The sequence below is a fragment of the Protopterus annectens genome, chromosome 1.part2, assembly GCF_019279795.1.
Source record: "Protopterus annectens isolate FY-2018-M chromosome 1.part2, PAN1.0, whole genome shotgun sequence".
Classification (NCBI taxonomy): Eukaryota; Metazoa; Chordata; order Ceratodontiformes; family Protopteridae; genus Protopterus; species Protopterus annectens.
Window position 1 is genome coordinate 165,504,159 of NC_056727.1, and position 22,032 is coordinate 165,526,190.

At 44.4% G+C, this 22,032-nt stretch overlaps 1 protein-coding gene across 1 annotated transcript in view; it reads left to right on the forward strand.

The window, feature by feature from the left end:
- Window positions 1-22,032, forward strand: part of PPP2R5A (protein phosphatase 2 regulatory subunit B'alpha) — a gene marked incomplete in the record, with an annotated part of 2,279,188 nt that overhangs the window by 928,914 nt on the left and 1,328,242 nt on the right. Inside the window, 1 exon segment of the mRNA XM_044055395.1 lies at window positions 8,084-8,214. Within this exon segment, the coding sequence (XP_043911330.1) occupies window positions 8,084-8,214 (131 nt within the window).

Consider the following 22,032-nt stretch of genomic DNA (forward strand, 5'->3'; position numbering starts at 1 on the left):
TAGGCTTAAAATGGCTCGCAAGGGCAGTTAGCTTAGTACTAATCTATGAACCTATGTCTTGTTAGGTTTTCTGGACCATAACCCTGTTCAGAGTTCTTCCACCCTTTCTTATTGAATGGCTTTGAGGATGTCACATAGGATATTAATATTGCAGCAGTGCTCAAGGAAGAACATAGCTCAGTTGTGTAAGAACGTCCCATAACAGTAGATATCTGACTGAGCAATGTTGCTGTATTACATCCCTTCCTGCTTTCCCCTTTGTCATGGCTGAGGTGGATTCTTTCTTCTTTAATATCTTTTAATATGATTTGTATATATGTACGTAGTTGCCTGCTGTTCTGCTTCAACTGTTTGTCTGAGGCAAGGAAGTCTTGAGGTATTTTATGTCCATACATCCCTTATGTACCACAACAACCATACAGGCCGAGGTCGTACATTGAATGTACCATGAAGGGGGAGGGCTCCCGGGCTTTGGGATGTTGACCAGATGTACAGCTGTCCTTGCAGTATATCTAGTGGGTTATTAATACTGCAGCTATATAGATATTCATTTACAGTTTTTCTAGACATTTGCAAGCTGGTCACCATTTCCAGGAGTGGAGGAGACCTTGTCACTGTAGATGTTCTTCGTGTTTCGCTGTTGCAGTCATCACCTGTGGGTTATCCCTACTGTGGTAGCCCTTGGCCGGCCTGAATACCAGAGTCAGTGTTATTCTGCATTGGCTGCTGTTGCCTGTAGACTGACGTCAGGTCGTCAGTGCTATAAAGCAAGGCAGCCAACGCCATTACATTAGTCTTTCTTGCCGTGGAGCCCGTTGCAGAAGCAGTTCGCAAGTATGCCAGTCGGTCACTACCAGAGTTTGAATTGCAGCTGAAAATGTCTAAAGCTAAGTATCCCGTTGGGGATTCTTTTTTCTTGCACTAACAGATGTCTGAAAAGTTAACAATTGTCACGCCTATGGAAAGCAGATCCCACACCAAGACTTCCATTCATACTGCATCACTTGTTTAGGCCCAGACCACGACGTCCCCCGTTGCTGGTTCTTTGCCCTCTTTAACGCGAGAACCATTCGCCGTAGAGCTCTTATTTTAGACAGGTATTTTCGTTTTCCATCTTCGCATTCCGTAATAGCATCCGTCAGCCAACAATCTGTAGACATTATGAAAAAACGTACCGATAAAGATAGAGACAGACCATACAGGGGTAAGCCTTCCGATGACTCTACCGCTAAGCAGGTCGTCAGTTGTCTGGAATTCAGTGAGGTGCTTTCACAGCCTCTGATGCCCAATACGATGTCTAAGCAAGCCTCTACCAAGACCCTTTTGGAGTTCGGTATGCCGCAGAAATTTTCTTCGTCTTCTGAGCCTTTGGCTGTCTCTGCCTCAGTTGGGTCCGGAGCTGTGACGCAGGCACCGGCTTCCAACGAGGCTTCTCACACTACTGAAGCTAGACAAAAACCGACATCTTCTCCTCCGACTACCGTTTCTCTCAGACCGATGGATACTTTTAGGCCTAGAAGCCAGACCACTCCTAGAAAATCTGTCTCTAGCCACCATCTTGCTCCTGCTCCACCACCCCAAGGCCAAATGCTTAAAATGGCGGAGGATCTTATCTCCCTTATCAGGGGTAGTCAGGCCACAACTTCTAAAAGGAAAAGACACCCTTCTGAAATTATGACAGAACAGGATTCTAAGGAATCTGATTATTCAGATTTTGAAGAGGAACAAAAACCTCTTGACTGCTTATGAGGATTCAGATGCAAAGGAATCCATTCCATCTGCCTCCCCACCAGAAGACCTTTCCTTTGGGGAAACTCTTCACACCCTCAGGGAACATTTCCAGTGGGAATCCCAGGACTTCCCCCATCTAAGAAAAGACTTGGAGAGTTTCTGAACTTGGCCCAGCACAGACCCCCTGTCCATCCCCCCTGTCTTAGAAGTGGTGGATGATGTTTTCCATGAGTCCAGCTTAGCCCCGATGCCCTCCCACCTGCTCCCGGTAAACCTGACATGCATTACAGAGTACCGGACTTTCACAAATACCTGTACAGAAGTTTTGCTGCAGACCCAGAGGTCATTACACAGGGACGTAAAGGAGCTAAGACTAGTTATGCTAAGAATCCTATTCCTTCTGACAAGGATTCCAGAGCTCTGGACAGAATGTGTAAAAAAGTATACACCTCTGCAACCTTAGCTATCAGAGCACTCAACTGTCAGTTCCATATGTTAAAATATCAACAACACACTTCGGAACTATTAAAGCAAAAGATTTCAACCTTTCCTGACTGTGCCAATTTCAAAGAGTTGGCAGATTTACTGCACTCTACTTGCCAAGTGGCCATACACTTATTACACTGTGGATATGACTCCCTAGAAACCTCAAGCAGGGCAGCAGTGTCAGGATCTGTCATTAGGAGACATGCATGGTTGAAGGAACAACCTCTCTCCGATCATGTCAAGTCTAAATTAATTGATGTACCTCTGGATAAGGACCGCTTGTTTGGAGTAAAAGCAGAAGAGGTGCTTAAAAAGGTGGAAGACAAAGCAAAATCTATGCAAACAGTAAAATATTTCTTTCAGGTTCTGTCTCGTAGGTTCAACAGGAACTTTCTGTCTAAGCACTGGTCCTTCCCTGCACCTAGCAGACAGGGGCAAGGTAAGCCTCGCAGGGACAGACCACCCAGGCCCCCTATCCCAGGGACAGCAGAGAACCAAACCGTGGACGACTTCTGCCCCAAAGGCAGGGAGTTCTAAGCCATCCTTCTATGGCAAAAACTCTCCACCGCCCTCCTTTCACTCACCAAAAACTAGGAGGAAGGTTGTCCCTCTGCAAAGAAAATTGATTTTCTGTAACAAAGAACCCATCGGTCTTGAAGATAATTTTTCAGGGATACAAATTCTGTTTCAATGAACTCCCAATTCCAAGAGGGTACCCAGACTTACCTGAAACCGGTCCAAACTCTCATATCCCAGGGGGCAGTAGAACCTGTCCCCCCAGATCAAACAGGCAAAGGCTTTTATTCCAGACTATTCCTTGTTCCCAGAAAAGAGGGCACTTGGCACCCCATCCTGGATCTATCCATTCTGAACATCTCTCTGGTGGTCCCCAAATTCAAAATGCTAACTTTGCAGCAGCTGCTGCCTATGCTGACAAAAAATGCCTGGCTAGTGACCCTAGACCTAAAAGATGCCTACCTCCACATCCCCATAAGGGAATCCTGCAGGAAATTCCTGCACTTCAGAGCAGGCTCACAACACTTGGTAAGTTCTCTGCGCTACCCTTTGGCTTATCTACTGCTCCCAGAGTATTCACCAAATGCTTAGCCCCGGTCATAGCATTTTGCAGACAGAGAAATATACAGATTTACCCTTATCTGGAGGACTACCTCATTCAGGCAGAAGGCAAAGAAATGCTGATCCAAGACCTTCTCTTTGTCGGAACCCTCCTAACATCCCTAGGGTTCACCATCAATGAGAAGAAATCAAAGCAAACACCCTCCAGGAAGATCATTTTCTTGGGAGCACTGCTGGACATAGTTTCCCAAATGGCCTTCCTATCCCCAGAAAAGCAGAGCGTCCTGTCTCTCTACCCAGCTGGTTTCCAGAAGTCACCTCACTTCCAGGAAGCTCATGGAAGCCTTGGGGTACATGACATCTTGCATCCTTCTAATTCCTCTAGCCAGTCTTCACATGAGGAAACTTCAGTGGTATCTAAAGCACCTTTGGTGGCAGCACTCTCAGCCTCTAGAGACCTCTCTCCCTCTGATCCCCTGTATAAGGGCCGAGTTTCTCTGGTGGGCAGGGGCCTGTGCCAAGAACAAGGGTCTTCCCTTCATCCTCCGCCCTACCAGGCAGACCATCACCACCGACGCCTTAGACATTGCTGCAGTGCTCACCTAGCAGGCAGGTGCACCCAAGGTCTACGGGATGCCCAGCACCTTCCCATACACATCAGTCAGAAGGAAATGACGGCAGTACAAAAGGCTCTGACATCTTTCAAACCCCATCACAGGCCAGGGGTTCTCCTTATCAAAACAGACAACACCACAGTAATGTGGTACATCAGCAAACATGGAGGGATCCAGTCTTACCTTCTGTGCAGGCTAGCCATGAACCTCTGGCTGACCGCCTCCTCCATGGGATTACACCTAATTGCCCAATACCTACCAGGGATCAACAGCACCCTAGCAGACCACCTAAGCAGAAACTTACTGGACCCTCACGAATGACAGCTCCACAGAAAAATATTTTTGCAAGTCACTCAGGAGTGAGGAACTCCAGAGGTGGATCTCTTTGCTTCGCACCTCAATCGCCAGCTGAAAAAATTCTGTACCAGAGAGTATTACCACCTAGCGTGGAAGGTGTTTGCCTTGACCTTCCCCTGGAACTCCCTCTTTGTGTACACATTCCCTCCTCTGCCTCTTATTCCCAAGGTACTGATCAAGATAAGGGAGGAGAGACCAAAGGCTATCCTCATTGCTCCAGATTGGCCAAGACAGCATTGGTACCCCTTACTGCACAGCCTGACATTACAGCCTCCCAGGCAGCTTCCCCTGATCTGACACCTCTTGACCCAGTTGGCGGGGGGGATGCTGCACCCAAACTTGCAGACTCTCAAACTGTCATCCTGGCTAATACTTTAAAAGCAAACAAGAGGCCCCTGTTAAGCAAACAGGTCCTGGACATCATCACAGAGGCCAGAAGGCCCATCACCAGAAAATCTTACACAGGGAAATGAAAACGATTATGCTCCTGGAGCCAGTCCAGAGGGAGCAACACTTCACAACCTTCCATCCCTCTTATTCTGGAATACCTAGCGAAGTTGCTCAATAGTGACCTCTTCTTCTCTTCTATTAAAATCCACGCCTCAGCCATTTTAGCTTATTTCGATACAGACCAGCCCCTCTTCTCACATCCGTTGATTAAACAGTTCCTCAGAGGGACTTCTAATATCAGACCTCCCAGAAGGCCACCCACGCCAGCCTGGGACCTGAATTATGTTTTGGAAAAACTAGCCTTACCACACTTTGAACCTGCGGCTTCAGCAGAATTGAGATACCTCTCTTGGAAGACTGCTTTCCTACTAGCTATCACCTCAGCCAGAAGGGTTTCAGAACTTCAGGCACTCATGGCCATTGAGCCCTTCATCATTTTCCATGCAGATATGGTCTTCCTGAGGACTAACCCCTCCTTTATGCCCAAGGTGGTACCTGATGTGACCCTCAACCAGGCCATACATCTACCCACCTTCTTTCCTAACCCTCAAAACAGGGGGGAAAGAATTCTGCACTCACTAGACATGCACAGAGAGCTCAGATACTACCTGGACCATACTAAACCCTTCAGAAAAACAGACCAGCTTCTTGTCAGCTTTGCCCCAGGGGCAGAGGGGAAGCCCATTTCCAAGCAAACCATTTCTGCTGCAGACTACATGAGAAACCACCCCCTAAGTCTGTTTGTAACCAATTCTACTAGGGCAGCCTCCACTTCCACAGCATTCCTCAGAGGAGTTCCCACCAGAGACATCTTGGAAGCTGCCACCTGGACCTCTGTCCATACTTTTACAAAGAATTACCACCTACCTCTTTTCTCTAAGGCTAGGGCAAGGTTTACCTCTGCAGTTCTGCAGGGCATGCTGACCCATGCCAAGGTCTGTAATCATTCCACCCCGCTCCTCAGCTTTGGGAATCCTGCCACAGGTGATGACGGCAACACTGAAACACGAAGAACATGGTACTGTTGTGTACACTTACCATAAATGTAGATGTTCAAGTGTACAGTCCTGTTTTCCCTCCCTCCCCCTTATATCCTTTTTCCTTAGGGAGACATAAGCTTCTCACGGTGGCTTTTAGCCACCAGGACCACTTTACCATATTTCCTTATGCTTCTGACGGTTTAGGGCAAGAAAAACTGATGTAATGGTGTCGACTGTCTTGCTTTATAGCACTGACGATCTAACGTCAGTCTACAGGTAAAAGCAGCCAAGCAGAAAAACTTTGACTCTGCTATTCGGGCAGGCTGAGGGCTTCCGCAGCAGGGATAACCCACAGGTAATGACTGCAACAGTGAATACACTCAAATATCTACATTTGATAAGTGTACACAACTGTACTTTCTTCAGGGCGTATGTGCCTCTACCTAAGTCTGTGGCAAGCAGTCATACTCTTGTATTACTGTTCTGCATGCTTTTTAAATACTGAGTACTGCAGTTATGGTTTTCAGAAGAGAGGGATTAAAGAGGTGACTGTGAAGGGTATGTATACTGACTCTGTGGCTATGGTATGTGAGCATTCCTCCTACTGTGAGATACAGCAAACGTAGTATATGTAGGTGCAAGGGATTTGGGCTTAAGTCATATGAGACATTTCCCTGTGAAGATGGTTGAATTGCAGTTCTGTCAGGACACATGTTCCCACAAGTGCAGGTGAGTAACCATGTCTGCGGTCCCCAGGACTGTAAGGACTGCAAGCCATATAGCTGGTATGTATAGCAGGATGTTGAGGGGCATGTCAGTGATGGACAAAATGCAGTGGCTGATGAGTATTGTCAGGGAAATGCTAGGTGTTGTGCTGGTGTAGAGCACTTGTAGAAGTGTGCAACAGCACAGAAAAATATCTTCCTTGCTCTGGCCCTACTTATGCTCCAATATGTGTGTTAGATGATTCTGCCTAGACACAGGGTCTTTCTTACTAAGATTAACAAACAATCCCCTGAGCAGGGATTCTGTGCATCATCCATTACATTTTGATATTACTGCAGGATGGTAAGAAGCTCAGTGAGAGGTACAGTAGGTCATTCTAGTAACATCTTCATCCAGTGGTGGTAGGCCTCCCCCTGTTGTTTATCCATGCAAGATGCAGGTCCGACAGGTTGCTGACATTCCGGTTTCCTATGCACTTGATTATTGCCGTTGCGGGGCACACTGTTGCTTTTTTGCCCACAGTAAGGTTACCACAGCTGTGTGTCTCTTTAGCAGAATTGCAGTTCAGCCATTTGTCCCTACTGGGAAATGTCCATCAACCTATGAGCCTGAACCCAAGAGCAATGGGTGTGGGTGGCATAGTCCCTTACAAAAAGATGCTTTAATATAATCTTAACAAGTTTGTAGATATTTAGCCTATTTTGTAAGGCGTTGGAACTTGGATATCTCATTCCTGATAGCGAGCCACTGTTTATGTTTATGTAGGATAAAGTAGCAGTAATCCTTACCATGTACATAGCACTTTTTATGAGCTTACTTCTAGCAGTAAATGTAGTACATTTGTGTAAGCACATCGGTTTTAGCAGATGTTCATTTAATAGGATCATTGTGGGTGGCCACGGTGGTGCAGCGGTTAGCGTTGCTGCCTCACAGCAAGAGGTTCTCCGGTTCGATCCTCAGCTGGGGTGCCTTCTGTGTGGAGTCTGCATGTCCTCCCTGTGGTCGTGTGGGTTTCCTCCGGGTGCTCCGGTTTCCTCCCACATCCCAAAGACATGCTGTAGGTGAACTGGACACTCTAAATTGGCCCTAGGTGTGAGTGCGAGCGTGTGTGTGCCGTCTGTGAAATGTTGGGTGCCGGGCTGGCAACTCGACACCGTAAAACTCCACTGCCAATCATGAGCGGACAGGTGATCCACTGTGGTGACCCCTAACCGGGAAAAGCCGAAAGAAGAAGAAAAGTGAGACTTTGTGGTGATCAGCTCAGTTAGCAAATTACTAAAAATGTAATTGGTGCCCCTATCCCCTTTATAAATTATGTACAACTAATAAGTATGCCGGAGGGGGGGCTGGTAGTCTGCTGGTGAGTCAAAGCTGTGAAAGTTTGTATGTTTGTTTGGACATTTGTCATCTACGTAATTCTCACATTATGCACGATATTGACAACAGTCATTGGGAGTATACTAATCAACTGTACTTTCTGAAATGCTGCACACTGGACCAGAAAGTTCATTAGATTTGAACCTGATCTCTGTCATTTAAAGTGCTTCACTAAGTAGCTGTATAACAGTGAAGTTTTGTAGTAATTTTAAGTCATTATAAGCTTATGTTGATGAAACTGTTTAACAAGACTAACGTCTTGAAAATTGACTTTCTTATTTGTAGTTGTTGGAGCTGTTCGACAGTGAAGATCCTCGAGAACGAGACTTTTTGAAGACTATTCTGCACCGGATCTATGGAAAATTCCTTGGACTGCGCGCATTCATTAGAAAACAAATAAATAACATTTTTTTATGGTAATGCACCAAGTACTTCAACAACTTAATCTGTCTTTTGTGAGGAAAAATAACATGAAAGCTGCTCTAAGAAAAAAAAATGAATAATAATGGTAGTTTGTATGTGTCATTACTGTCATCATGACATCATCACAGCCTCAAGGGTGTTCCATTAAATTTTCTTTTTTTGAGACATGCCTTCCTCTCAGTTTGTCAGAACAGTTGCATTAATTCAAGTATACTACATTCACAAAAGAGAAATTACCTAATCTTTATTCTGTTTTTGTAATTTGTCTCCATTTTATATGCACTTTGCTTACTTTGCAGTAAGGCATTATCTTGTGTTTTATGCATGTTGTAGTGGTTGGCTGGTGAGTAAATAAGACAGATGCGTGGGATATTACGTTGCAAACTTCTTCAGGTTTGTGTACTCGAACTGGAATGACATTGATACTGAGAATGGAAGTGCATCACATGACAAGCAACTTCTTGCGACTATTTGAGTAAAGGAAAATTCCACCCTAGAACTAAAAAAAAATCTGTTTTTTTCACTCAATTTTTGTTTCCTGACCTATTTTAACACCTCAAAATAATTAAGTGCTTTATTTGTAATTTTAGCCTGTTTTGCACAACATGGCTACCAATGGGGCTTGATGTATCAATGTGATTTTGTTCTCCCTCAACGCTTTCTCTTTCCCATAATGCTTTGTATGACTCATGTCAGACATAAGGAAGTAACTGTAAATTCCCATGCCATTGACATATAATGGGATTTGTGTGAGTCACTGTTATCTCCTTTACCTTCTGTAAAAGGACTGCTTCTTTTCTGTCTCTAATCACCTTCATTTATGTTTGGCTTGGACCTTGTTTTACACTATACTTAGAAGTTATCCAGCTACAACCAGAAAAGTAACTAAATTTCAGGCCTTCGTTCAGGAATTGATTCTGCAAGGGTGTCCCAGTGCAGTGACAGTTTTAACACCTCTGCAGTAGTGTGGGGGTAGGGACTGTCAATTCCTCTTGAATTACAAAAGAAAACCCTGCTGGAGCCTTCCTCTGTCCTGACAGGGTGCTCTTCAAACTATCTGGAGCTATACAGAGCTGAATATATTTTTCTGGCACTTCAGAGTTGTGTACTGGTAATTGTTGTTTGACTAATTTTATATCATTGCTGGCTGACTTCAGAGTTGTGCACTGTTATTTTTGCTTCACTGTGTAGTTTTTCAGATCTCTGCTGAAGGTGTTGGTTTTCCCATACCCACCCTCCCTATTCGTTTAAATTTGGAGGCTTTTGCAGTTGCCCGCCCCCACTGTAGATTTCATCTGGGACACTCCCCCCAGTCCCATCTCTTTACCTCATTCTACCTAATAGACTCCTTCTGCACTTGTTTTTAGTCGTTTTTAATTTAATTGCATTTTTTAAACTGTTTGGTCTAACATTGCTACATACTCAAGTGTTCTAGCTTGTACTGCATTTGAATTGTTTTTACTGCTGTTTTAGCTACTTTTTTGTATATATATTTAAAAATGTATATATATACTTTTCTTGTAACTAGTGTAGTCCAGATTCAGATTTGCTGTATCCAGGACTGTATGTAAGCTTCTGAGCCCCCCCCAAGCTTTCTGTGTTGGAGGGAAGCCTTCTAGCTTATCAGTGGGAGTGGTAAGCACTAGGTAACCTATTTACCACATAAGGAGTGATTCTGGCCCAGAAATTGTAGTTATTGGCCGTTTGGGCAAATTTTCCATCTCTCTCAACTTTCTGATTTAAAAGCCTGCATTTGCACTTGTTTCCCCCCTTTCCTGTAACTAGTTTAGTCCAGATACAGATTCTTAGTTTTAGCACTTGAATTTGATTTTTCGTGATCAGCACTTGTAAGCACTAAATAACCTACTAATTACTACAGCACCCAACCTTCCTCATTACCTAGAGGGAAACAGTTTTGGTACTTACTTTCCTCACTTGCTTAGAGAAAAACAGCTCTTGTACTTTTCTTCACTTATCTAGAGGAAAATAGTTTTTTATTCAGGCATGTCCAAGGGTCAGCTCCCAGTGTTCTCTCCTGTCTATCTGATGAATCTGGGCATCTTGGGGCAATGTAGAAATTGCCTCATGTACACAGACAACCCTCTCCTCCTACCACCCAACACTACAACCTGTGAGAGATGCACTTATCTAGCCAAACCGGAGGTAAAGCTCTCTCCAATCAAGACTGAACTTGACAGTCAAGAGGAGAAGGTAAACACTTGCACCACACCCCACTCATCACATAGTCTCACTAAATCTATACCACCAAAATCCACACATAGAAACACAAAAACATTTGCGGAGGCTCTCAATAATAATCTGCTCAAGCAGCAGAGACCTCCAAACCAGAAATGCAAGCAATCTCCACCCCCAACACAACCCAAATGGCACGTAGCCCGCAGACTGTGTGCCACTCAACCACAGCCAATAAGGCAAAACAACGTACCCAACAAACTAGTCATAGGTGACTGTATAGTCATGTCCCACTCACCAGGCTAACCAAGGAGAAGGTTACTGTCAGCTGTCTGTCCGGTGCCAAGATCCGCCACATAACACACGCACTCAGGTCACTCCACAACAAGTACAAATATGACTCTGTCATTGTCCATGTTGGTGTGAACGACCTGAGGCGTACCTCCCTGGACTACATGAAAAGAGACATGAAAGAGCTCTCTGATCTTGTAGCCCAGGTAGATATGACCCTAGCCCTGAGTAGCATTCTGCCATCACCCAGAATGATGCCGCAGTACAAGGACAAAATGATTGACTTCAACAATTGGCTAAGCTTCTGGTGCCATTCAAAAGGGATCCAGTATCTGTCTGCCTGGGATGACATGGTCGACAGACCACGATGCTTTGCCAGAGATGGCTTGCACCTGTCACCCTGGGATTCCGGATACTGGCTAAGGTTCTTGCCGCCCCTATAGTGCCTTTTTTAGGAAAGGTTCGAATGACAAATTCACCACCGTAATAGGAATAGGCAAGCAAAAATTGAGGGTGATGCTACTCAGTGCTAGAAGTCTAAATCTCAAAATGCAGTCACTTGAGGCACTCCTTAAAATGGAGAACATCGATATCTGTGCAGTGACTGAGACCTGGTTCAAGGCTCCAGAGAGCACCCCTGCACTACCAGGCTATAACTCATACCACACTTTGCGGCCATGTAACCTGTCCCGGAACACCAAAGGTGGAGGTGTGTCCATATTTATTAAGGATATCCACACCTCCAGGCTAGCTGCTCAGCGTAATGCAGTCGAGGTTATCCAAGTGCAACTAACTCTGGGCAAAACTGCAATCCAAATTGTAGCTTGCTACAGATCACCCACCATGCCCCAGGATTCCCACTCCTGTTTTCTTGATGTACTGGAAAATATTAGGGTTCAACCAAATTCCCTAATCATGGGCGATTTCAACTACCCCACCATTAACTGGGAAAACTACTCCTGTAGCAACTCCTTCGCTCAACGCTTTCTGGAATTCATAAACTCCAATGCCCTGGATCAACTTATCCACACCCCCACCAGGGGCAGCAATATCTTAGATCTAGTCATTACCAACATGAGTGACCGGTGTTCCACACCAGAAGTCAATGACTCATTGGTCCGATCCCGACCATAAGCTAATTATCCTAGATATCCACATCCTGCCCCCATCCCCCATTAAGGAAACCATGGTAAAAAATTTCTCCAAAGCCAACTTCATGCTTCTTAAGACAGAAGTGGTGAACTTCATGACACTCATGCAGATGGACAATACAGTTACGACTACTGAATTCAGCACAATTGCACTTTATAAGTACTTACATAAGTGCATGGATCGTGCTTGGATCGTGCTATCCCAAACAGAACCAAGGCGCTATCCTCCAAAAAAAGGAAGCCAATCTGGTGGTCCCCTGCCATAAACAAACTGTACAGCAGAAAGAAGAAACTGTTGCAAAAGAGAGTAAAATCCCTTCAGTGGAGGCGCTCCCTGGTCAGCCTCAGTAAGAAGCTGCGATCCCTGATAAAATCTTCCAAAGCTAGTTACGAAAACAAAATCGACACTGATTCTAAAGACAACCACAAAGCATTCTATAACTATGTCAAAAATCTCAATGGCAACACTCAGATCTGCCCTGAGTTACAGCACAATGGCACTAAATATACAGACCCAACTGATATTGCCAACATCCTGGCAGATAGGTTCAGTGCTAACTTTACCCTCCTCTCACCCCCTAAAGAGCCCATCTCTATACTGGAAGAATGCAAAGTTCCTATAATCACGGCTGCACAGGTAAAAAAAACACTCTCCAAAGCCAAGAACACAGCATCCATGGGACCAGGCAACATCCCAGGCTACGTTCTACACGAACTACAGAATGAACTGGCACCCCACCTAAGTACCATGTTCAATCATAGCCTCAACTCAGGCTTTGTGCCTGCTGAATGGTGCACAGCGACGGGTATCCCACTCCACAAGGGGGGAGCCGGGAACTACCACCCCATTAGCCTGACGAGCGTGCTCTGCAAGGCCATGGGAACGTATCATCATGGAACTTATAAACAAAGACATTGGTAATCTCCAAACTCTGGACCCCACCCAGTTCTGGTTTGTAAAAGGCAGATCATGTCTCCTAAACATGATAGACTTCTTTGAAGCAGTCACCAAGGCCGTAGACATGGGTAAGGTGGTTCACACAGCCTATCTAGATCTTGCCAAGGCTTTCGACACCATCCCCCACTCTGGAATTATAGATAAGCTCACTAAACTAGGTATAAATCCCTATGTCACAAGATGGGTTGCCAACTGGCTCACTGACAGAACCCACACTGTGCAAGTAGCAGACTCCAAATCCGACTTCAGACCAGTGACAAGTGGAGTACCACAGGGTTCAGTCCTGGGTCCTCTCCTGTTTGGTATCTACTTCTCTGAAGTACAGCCTAACACAGAAGGTCTTTGGCTAACGAAGTTCGCAGATGACTGCAAACTAGGAACCATAATCAAAACTCCTAATGATGTGGACATCCTACAAAAGGGCCTCACTGAGACAGATGCCTGGTGTCAAAGCCATGGCCTCAAGCTCAGTGCCAGAAAGTGCATTGTCATCCCCTTTGGTAAAAACTCTGTACCCATGAACTACAACATAGGCAGTAGTATACTTAACACCGAAAGTGTGATGAGACCTTGGGACACAGGTGGACAGTAGTCTCTCCTTTGATAATCACATCGCCACAGTAGACAGGAAATCCTTCTACATGGCACACCTCATCACAAAAGGTTTCTCATCCAGAAAAAAAGATGTCATTGTTCCACTTTACTCATCACTCATTAGACCCATTATAGAGTACAACGCCCCTTTTGGTATGTACCTCACAAGACATCTACAACAACTGGAAAGGCCGCAGAAATACCTCACAAAGAGGATTACCAGCCTCAAACAGATGCCCTACTCAGACCGTCTCAAAAAACTCCAGCTTTACTCCGTCGCATATCGCCTACTCAGAGGTGATCTCTGCCTAACATACAAAGCTATGTCAAACCCAGAGCTGTTGGACATGTTCCACTTAAAGAAATCCCAATCCCTCCGAGCTACACGCTCTAGGGACCTAAACCTTGTCACCACAATAAACAGAGCATGCCGAAGGGACAGATTCCTGTCCCAGAGACTTCCCATACTCTGGAATAAACTACCTATTTATATCAAACAAAGCTCCTCATTAGCACTCTGTGGCTCTGTTCGACAGTGGCACAGGAAAATAATTTTCTTGGGTGGCAAAAGCCAGGGTACCTTTTTGGCTGGGCTTGTATAGGCCCCAGGGCCAATAGCCTACTACCTATGAACCTGAACAAAGGCCTGCAGTTTAGCTACTTTTCTGGCTGTATCTGGATAACTTGCAAGTATAGTTTAAAACATGGTCTGAGCCAGACAAAACTGAGAGTGATTAGAGACAGAAAAGAAGCAGTCCTTTTACAGACGGTAAAGATAACAGTGACTCTCACAAATCCCATTATATGTCAGTGGCATGGGAATTCACAGTAACTTAAGTCTGGCATGAATTATTTAAAGCATTATGGGAAAGAGAAAGGGTTGAGGGAGAACAAGATCATGTTGATGCATCAAACCCCATTGGTAGCCATGTTATGGAAAACAAGCTAAAATTACAAGTAAAGCACTTAGTGATTTTGAGGTGTTAAATAGGTCAGGAAACAGACAAGAGTGAAAAAAAACAGATTTTTTTTAGTTCTAGTGTGGAGTTTTCCTTTAACATTTTAGTGCAGTCCACAACTGGGTGCAAGTTTCACAGGATTTACCCACTGTTAGTGTGGTGTGATCGTGAGAGTGAAGGTAGAGAGACTAAACATAGCCAGCTGTGTCTTGTACCATGTCCTAGCAAGCTGTAGGTCACATTCTATGTCCCTAGAATCCCATAGCCCCTTCCTAGACCTACTGGAGATACTTACCATTAATCAGACTCGCATTTATTGGCCAAGTATGCACGCATGCAAGGAATTTGACTCCATTTTCAGTGACTCTCCCAAGTATGAATTACATAAACAACATACATACAACTACTAAGAACAAGACAAATGACGTGCAGCTATTAAGAACAAGACAAAAAAGTAAATATACATATACATACAAGGTGCAAAGTGCAACTCAGTGCAAGAAATACTGAAATAAACTCTGAAAGAAACAAGTATTAACAATATGTAAACAATACGGCATAATCCCTGGAGGCTTGGGAAAAAGAATACCCCAACCTAATAAGCTGAGTTAACCATTTATGAACTTGATGACCGCTGGAAAAAAAACCGTCTTACATCTGCTTGTTTTGGTGCGTATTAATCTGTAACGTCTGGCTGATGGTAATGGTTCAAAAAGATGGTGGGCTGGATGTGAAGGGTCGGTAATGATTTTCCCTGCCCTTTTCATGACTCTGGAATAGTACGGGTCCTGTAAGGAGGGCAAACTAGCCCCAATGATATTTTCAGCAGGCCTTGACTATTCAGTGTAATCTATTTTTGTCAAGATTAGACACAGATCCAAACCACACTGTTATGGATGAGCTGAGAACAGACTCAATGACTGCTGTGCAGAACTGAATCAACAGTTCCTTTGGGAGTTTGAACTTCATCAGCTGTCACAGAAAGTATATTTGCTGTTGTGCCTTTTTTATGATGGAGCCTACATTAGTCTCCCAGTTTAATTCCTGGGAGAATATAGATCCCAAAAAACATGAAGGATCCACAACTGACACAGCAGTATTAAATATAAAGCGGGGGGGGGGGGGATAATATTGTAGTACCACTTCTAAAGTCTACTGTCATCTCCACAGTTTTAAGAGTGTTCAGTTCCAGATTATTCTGACTACACCAAAGGCCCAGCTGCTCAACCTCCCGTCTGTATGCAGATTCATAACCATTCCTGATTAGCCTGATAGTTGTATCATCTGCATATTTAATAAGTTTGACAGAGGGGGATCCTCGGAGGTGCAGTCATTAGTGTAGAGGGAGAATAGCAGTGGGGAGTGCACACATCCCTGGGTGACACCTTTATTCATTGTGCAATAGCTAGGTATAAACCAAATAACCTATTACTTGGAGACTTTAGCTACTCCTCTATAAACTGGGAAACTTACACTGCCTCATACTTGCAGGCACAATGATTTCTGGATTTTATTGACACAAACATGCTTAACCAGATAGTGTGCACACCCACCAGAAGTTGAAACATACTGGACCTGGTACTCACCAATATGAGAGAGCTCTGCCCCCCCCCCCCCCCCCCCCATGCCATGGCCTCACTGGTAAGGTCAAACCACAAAGCTGCCTCCTTCAAAATAAAAATACTATTTAACCCCAACAAACCTTGTAATGCTTAGGAACTATTACAAACAAACTACATCCTTTTAAGGGATAGCTTGTCAAAACTCAGTGCCCCTCCCAACCCCGGGTTCACAGCTGTCTGTGCAGATTTTTTTCACAGAGACCCTGTGCAACTATTAAATGGCCGTATAGAGGCTGCTGCACTTACTAGAAGAAAGTGGAATCTTAGCCTTAATAGGGTATACAACAAAATAAAAAAGGTCTGGCTAAAATCAGGGAGAGCAACTCCAACAATTATAGGAGCTCTGTAATTAAACTAAAAGTCCGACAAGGCCAGATGTTCTTAGTGTTTCACTGTTGCAGTCATTACATTTGGGTAATCTGCTGGCAGGTTGCCCTCAAGTCGGCCTGATTAACAAAGTCTTGGGTCCTGCGTCAGTTGCTGTCCCTTCTTCCATGACGTCAGGTCGTCAGGGGTATAAAACATGCAGCCAATGCCATTTTAATCAGTCTTTCTTGCTGCATGGCACCCGAAGCAGAAGCAGTTTGCAAGTGTCGGTCGGCCGACTCCTGAAATTTTCATTTTCGAGTTTCAGAACCAAAGTCTTCAACCTAAAGCTAAGTACCCCATTGGGGAAACTTTTTCTTGCTCCTTACCGATGTCAGTAAAAGTTAATAATTGTGTTATTTGTGGGAAGCAAATACCTCATAAGGATTTTCATTTGTACTGTATTCCTTGCCTAGGCCCTGACCACAACGTGCTTTGCTGTCGGTTTTGTGCTAAATTTAATCAACGCATTATTAAGCGTTGGTATATTTATGCATCAAAATATTTTGGCTCAAGATTTAACTATCCAGAAATGTCGTCGGTTAGCGATCAGACTACCGGAATACCAAAAAACGCAAAGAAAAAGACAGAGACAGACCGTCGAGGTCCAAAACCGATGATGAAGCTTCTCCTAAGCCAGTCGCAGGTTCGCCGGTACTCAGTGAGGTGCTTTCGCAATCCCTAATGGCCCGCTACTTTTGATTCACAGGCCTCTGCTGTGACCCATTCGGAGTCTGGTATGCCGCGAGACACTTGAACCCGTGGATATCTCTACCTTGGATGGGTCCGGAGCCGCTGAGCAGGCACCGGCTTCTGAGGGTGTTTTCAGACCTAAAGATTTGTATATTATACCAACGCCATATTCGCCAAAATCAACTTCTGTATCTAAAAAAACGATGCTTGGCCCACATGCACAGGCCCCTATGCCTAAAAAACAAATGATCAAAATGGCTGAGGATTTAATTGCCTTGATCAGGGGTACCCATCCCCCTCCTGCTAAGAGGCCTAGGCAAGGCACTGACTATGAATCATCAGATCAGGTTTCTGTTTCTTCTGATTCCTCTTCTGATCAGGAATTATCTATTCCACCCTATGAGGATTCTGATGCAGAAGATTCCATCCCTTCTGCTTCTCCTCCTGAGGATTTTTCTTTTGGAGAAACTTTGCATACCCTAAGGGAACACTTTCGTTGGGAGAGTCAGGATTTCCCAGAATCTAAAAAGAGGCTTAGAGATTTCCTCCTTCTTTCTCAGCATAGGCCTTTGGCTATACCTCCTGTTCTAGACATTGTTGATGATGTTTTCTCAGAATCCAGCATGGCTCCTGATTCCCTGCCTCTGGCTCGTAGTAAGCCAGACAGATATTACAGGGTTCCCGACTACCCCAGATTCCTTTTTAAAAACCCTACTGCTGACCTTGAAACCATTTCTCAGGGTCCCAAGGGCATTAAGGCTTGTACTGCTAAAAATCCTACCCCTTCTGATAGAGACTCCAGGGCACTGGATAGATGGGGTAAGAAGGTTTACACGTCTGCAACCTTGGCAATCGGGGCTTTAAATTTTCAATTTCATATGCTTAAATATCAGCAGCATGTCATGGGCTTACTTAAAAAGAAAATTATGTTATTTTCTGTGGAAAATAGAGAGTTGCAGGATTTATTGCATTCAGCTGGACAGGTTGGGAAAGCATACTTTGCAATGTGGTTTTGATTCCTTGGAGGCCTTATGCAGGGCCGCTGTAACTGGATCTGTGATAAGAAGGCATGCTTGGCTCAAGGAGCAAAATCTGCCTGATCATGTTAAAGCAAAATTGTTGGATGCTCCTTTACAACAGGACTGTCTATTTGGTAATAAGGCAGAAGAAGTTTTGAAAAAGATGGAAGATAAAGCTAAATCTGTGCAAACTGTAAAAGATTTCCTACAAGTGCAGCCGTACAGGTTCAGTAGGCACTGGCCTACTAAGAACTGGTCCTTTCCAGTACCCATCAGAGCCGCTCAGGTCAAACCCAGACATTCCAAAGGCTCCAGGTTTCAGTCACAAGGAACTCGTAGAACAAAACAATGGGGTGCCTCCACCTCCAAATCTGGAAGCAACAAGGCACCTTCCTATGGTAAACAGTCTCAATGACTTTCCACTGCAATCACTTATCTTTTGGCCACCCCTTTAGGGGGAAAACTGGCACTTCATGCACAAAACTGGCAACTAATTACCCAGGACAAGTGGGTTTTAAATATAGTATCCCAGGGATACAGATTTCATTTCCACACGTTGCCAATCCCAAACGGATGGCCAGATCTGCCTCCAAATCAGTGGGCAGAGGCCCAGAAACAAGTTATGTCCCTCATGAATATGGGGGCTATTCAACCAGTACCAGAAAAGGAAAAGGGACAAGGTTTTTATTCAAGACTTTTCCTGGTACCCAGAAAAGACAAATCATGGTGTCCAATTCTGGACTTATCCATTCTAAATACATGTCTGGACATTCCAAAATTCAAGATGCTGACTCTACAACAGTTATTGCCTATGCTAGGCAAGGATGCCTGGTTGGCAACTCTAGACTTAAAAGAGGCTTACCTGCATATCCCAATCAGGGAATCTTGCAGAAGATACCTCCGCTTCAAAGCAGGCTATTTGCGTTACCAGTTCTCTGCACTGCCCTTTGGCTTAACTACTGTGCCCAGGGTCTTCACAAAGTGCCTGGCACCAGTAATTGCATTTTGCAGACAAAGAAACATTCAAATTTATCCTTACCTGGACGATTGTCTAATTCAAGCAGAAAACAAGGACACTCTTCCAAAATATCTGGCATTTGTAAAAAGACTTCTAACTTGTCTAGGGTACACCATAAATGAAGAAATCACAACTGGTACCCTCTCAAATAATTACATTCCTGGGTGCAAGCTTGAATACAACTGCCCAGATGACCTACCTTACACCAGAAAAACAAATTAAATTGAGGACTTGCTTCAAACAGGTGGCCACAAAAACCCAGCTATCTGCAAGACAAATTCGGCAGGCCTTGGGGGTTCATGGTCTCCTGCATCCTAATAATTCCATATGCAAGCCTGCATATGAGGAAACTTCACTGGTACCTAAAAAGCTTATGGAGTCAGCATTGTCACAGCCTGGAAACATTGATTCCTATCCTTCCCTGCCTGCAGCTAGAGTTCCTATGGTGGGCAGAGGCCTGCTGCCAAAACAAGGGACTGTCATTCACTCCACCCCCTACCGCCCAAACCCTGACTATAGACGCATCAGATTATGCTTGTGGGACGCATCTGGCAAGAAGATGCATTCAGGGCCAATGGAACCCAAATCAAATGCACCTACATATCAACCAGAAATAAATGCTAGCTGTACAGAATGCTCTGACAGCATTCAAGGACTATCTTCATCCAGGACAACTATTGATAAAGACAGAAAACACCACAGTTATGTGGTACATAAACAAGCAGGGGGGTACCCACTCCTACCCCCTTTGCAGAGACTAGCCATGGCATTGTGGAACACGGCCTTGACTTACCAAATGCATCTAGAAGCTCAATTCCTGCCAGGAAAGCAAAATACTCTGGCAGACGCACTAAGCAGAAATCTTATGGACCCACACAAATGGAAACTGGATCCACAAATCTTCAGCATGTTGACACACAAATGGGGGAGCCCAGACATAGACCTTTTTGCCTCGCACCAGAATTATCAGTTGGACAAATTCTGCACAAGAATTCATCACAAAAAAAGCTTGGAAAGTGGATGCTCTGTCCTTCAGCTGGAAAAACCTAACAATCTATGCCTTTCCTCCTCTGCCTCTGCTCTCCAAGGTCTTACTAAACGTCAGACAGGAAAAGCCAAAAATGATACTGATTGCTCCAGACTGGCCTCGCCAACACTGGTACCCTTTCCTACGCAATATGTCCCACCTTCCTCCGTGGTACCTGCCTCTGACATCTTACCTACTGTCTCAGCAGAACTATCAAATTCTGCACACTCTGCTCCAAACTCTGAATCTTGCAGCATGGCTAATCAACTAAATTCACCAATTACATCTCTCAGCTAACCTGTGATGGATGTAATTTTGGATGCTAGAAGGCCTAGTACTAGAAAATCTGATGCGGACAAATGGAAAAGATTCTGTGCCTGGAACCAAGCACCAAGGAATAAGCACAGCAATGCCCAATATTCCGCAGATTCTGCAATATTTAACTGAGATGCTTCACAAGGGCCTATCTTTTTCTTTATAAAAATCCATGCCTCTGCCATTTCAGCTCATTACAACACAGACCCTCCCCTCTTTTCTCATCCTCTGCTAAAGCAGTACCTCAGAGGGGCCAAAAGTTTAAGACCTCCCAGGAGAGCACCAACTCCTGCATGGGTCCTCAATTTTGTTTTGGAAAAACTCACTCTACCTCCTTTTGAGCCAGCTGCCACTGCAGATTTGAAATATCTCTCCTGGAAAATGGCTTTTCTTTTAGCAGTCACTTCAGCTAGATGGATTTCAGAATTACAGGCTCTTATGGCAGTGGAGCCTTTCATTATTTTCCATCCGGACAGGGTGGCTCTCAGGACCAATCCATCTTTCATGCGTAAGGTAGTATCCAGTGTGGCTCTTAATCAGACCATTCATCTGCCAACTTTCTTTCCCAATCCACAGAACAAGGGTGAGCGGATTCTGCATTCATTGGATGTGCTCAGGCAACTTAGATTCTACTTAAACAGGACAAAACCTCTAAGAAAATCTGAGCAACTATTGGTGGCTTTTGTTACAGGGGCAGAGGGAAAACCTATTTCAAAGTAGACTATTTCTAAATGGATAAGCCATTGTATTCGTTTCTGCTATGTGCACCATGGTAAACCTATCTCCAAGGGGATTAGATCTCATTCCACCAGGGCTGCATCTACTTCTGCAGCCTTTCTCAGAGGGGTTCCTACCAGAGACATTCTAGAAGCTGCTACCTGAAGCTCAGTGCATACGTTCACCAAACTTTACCATTTACCTTTCTTCTCTAAATCCAGAGCTGGCTTTGCCACTGCTGTCCTGCAGGGCCTTATAGCTGCTCCTAATTCTGTATAAATCCATCCTCCCAACCATAGCTTTGGGAATCTACCCAAATGTAATGAATGCAACAGTGAAACACGAAGAAAATAGTACAGTTGTGTACACTTACCATAAATGTAGATGTTCAAGTGTATTCACTGTTGCAGTCCTGGTTACCCACCCTCCAGCCCCCTGTTTTTTCTCTTACTATACCTTTTCGTTCCTTTACTATGCTTAAAAGCCTTTTTGGTGTATTTGCTTTTGATTGGAGGTATATTGTTTGTGTTCTAAATTATATACATGTGTGTGTGTGTATATGTATGTATATATGTATATATATATATATATATATATATATATATATATAAAATGTATGTATTGCTATCTGCGGCAAGAAAAACTGATTTAAAATGGTGTCGGCTGCATGTTTTATACACCTGACGACCTGACATCATGGAAGAAGGGACAGCAACTGACGCAGGACCCAAGACTTTGTTAATCAGGCCGACTGAGGGCAACCTGCCAGCAGATTACCCAAACGTAATGACTGCAACAGTGAATACACTCGAACATCTACATTTATGGTAAGTGTACACAACTGTACTTTTCGAGGTCAGGATAGCATCACAGGTTAATGACCACCAC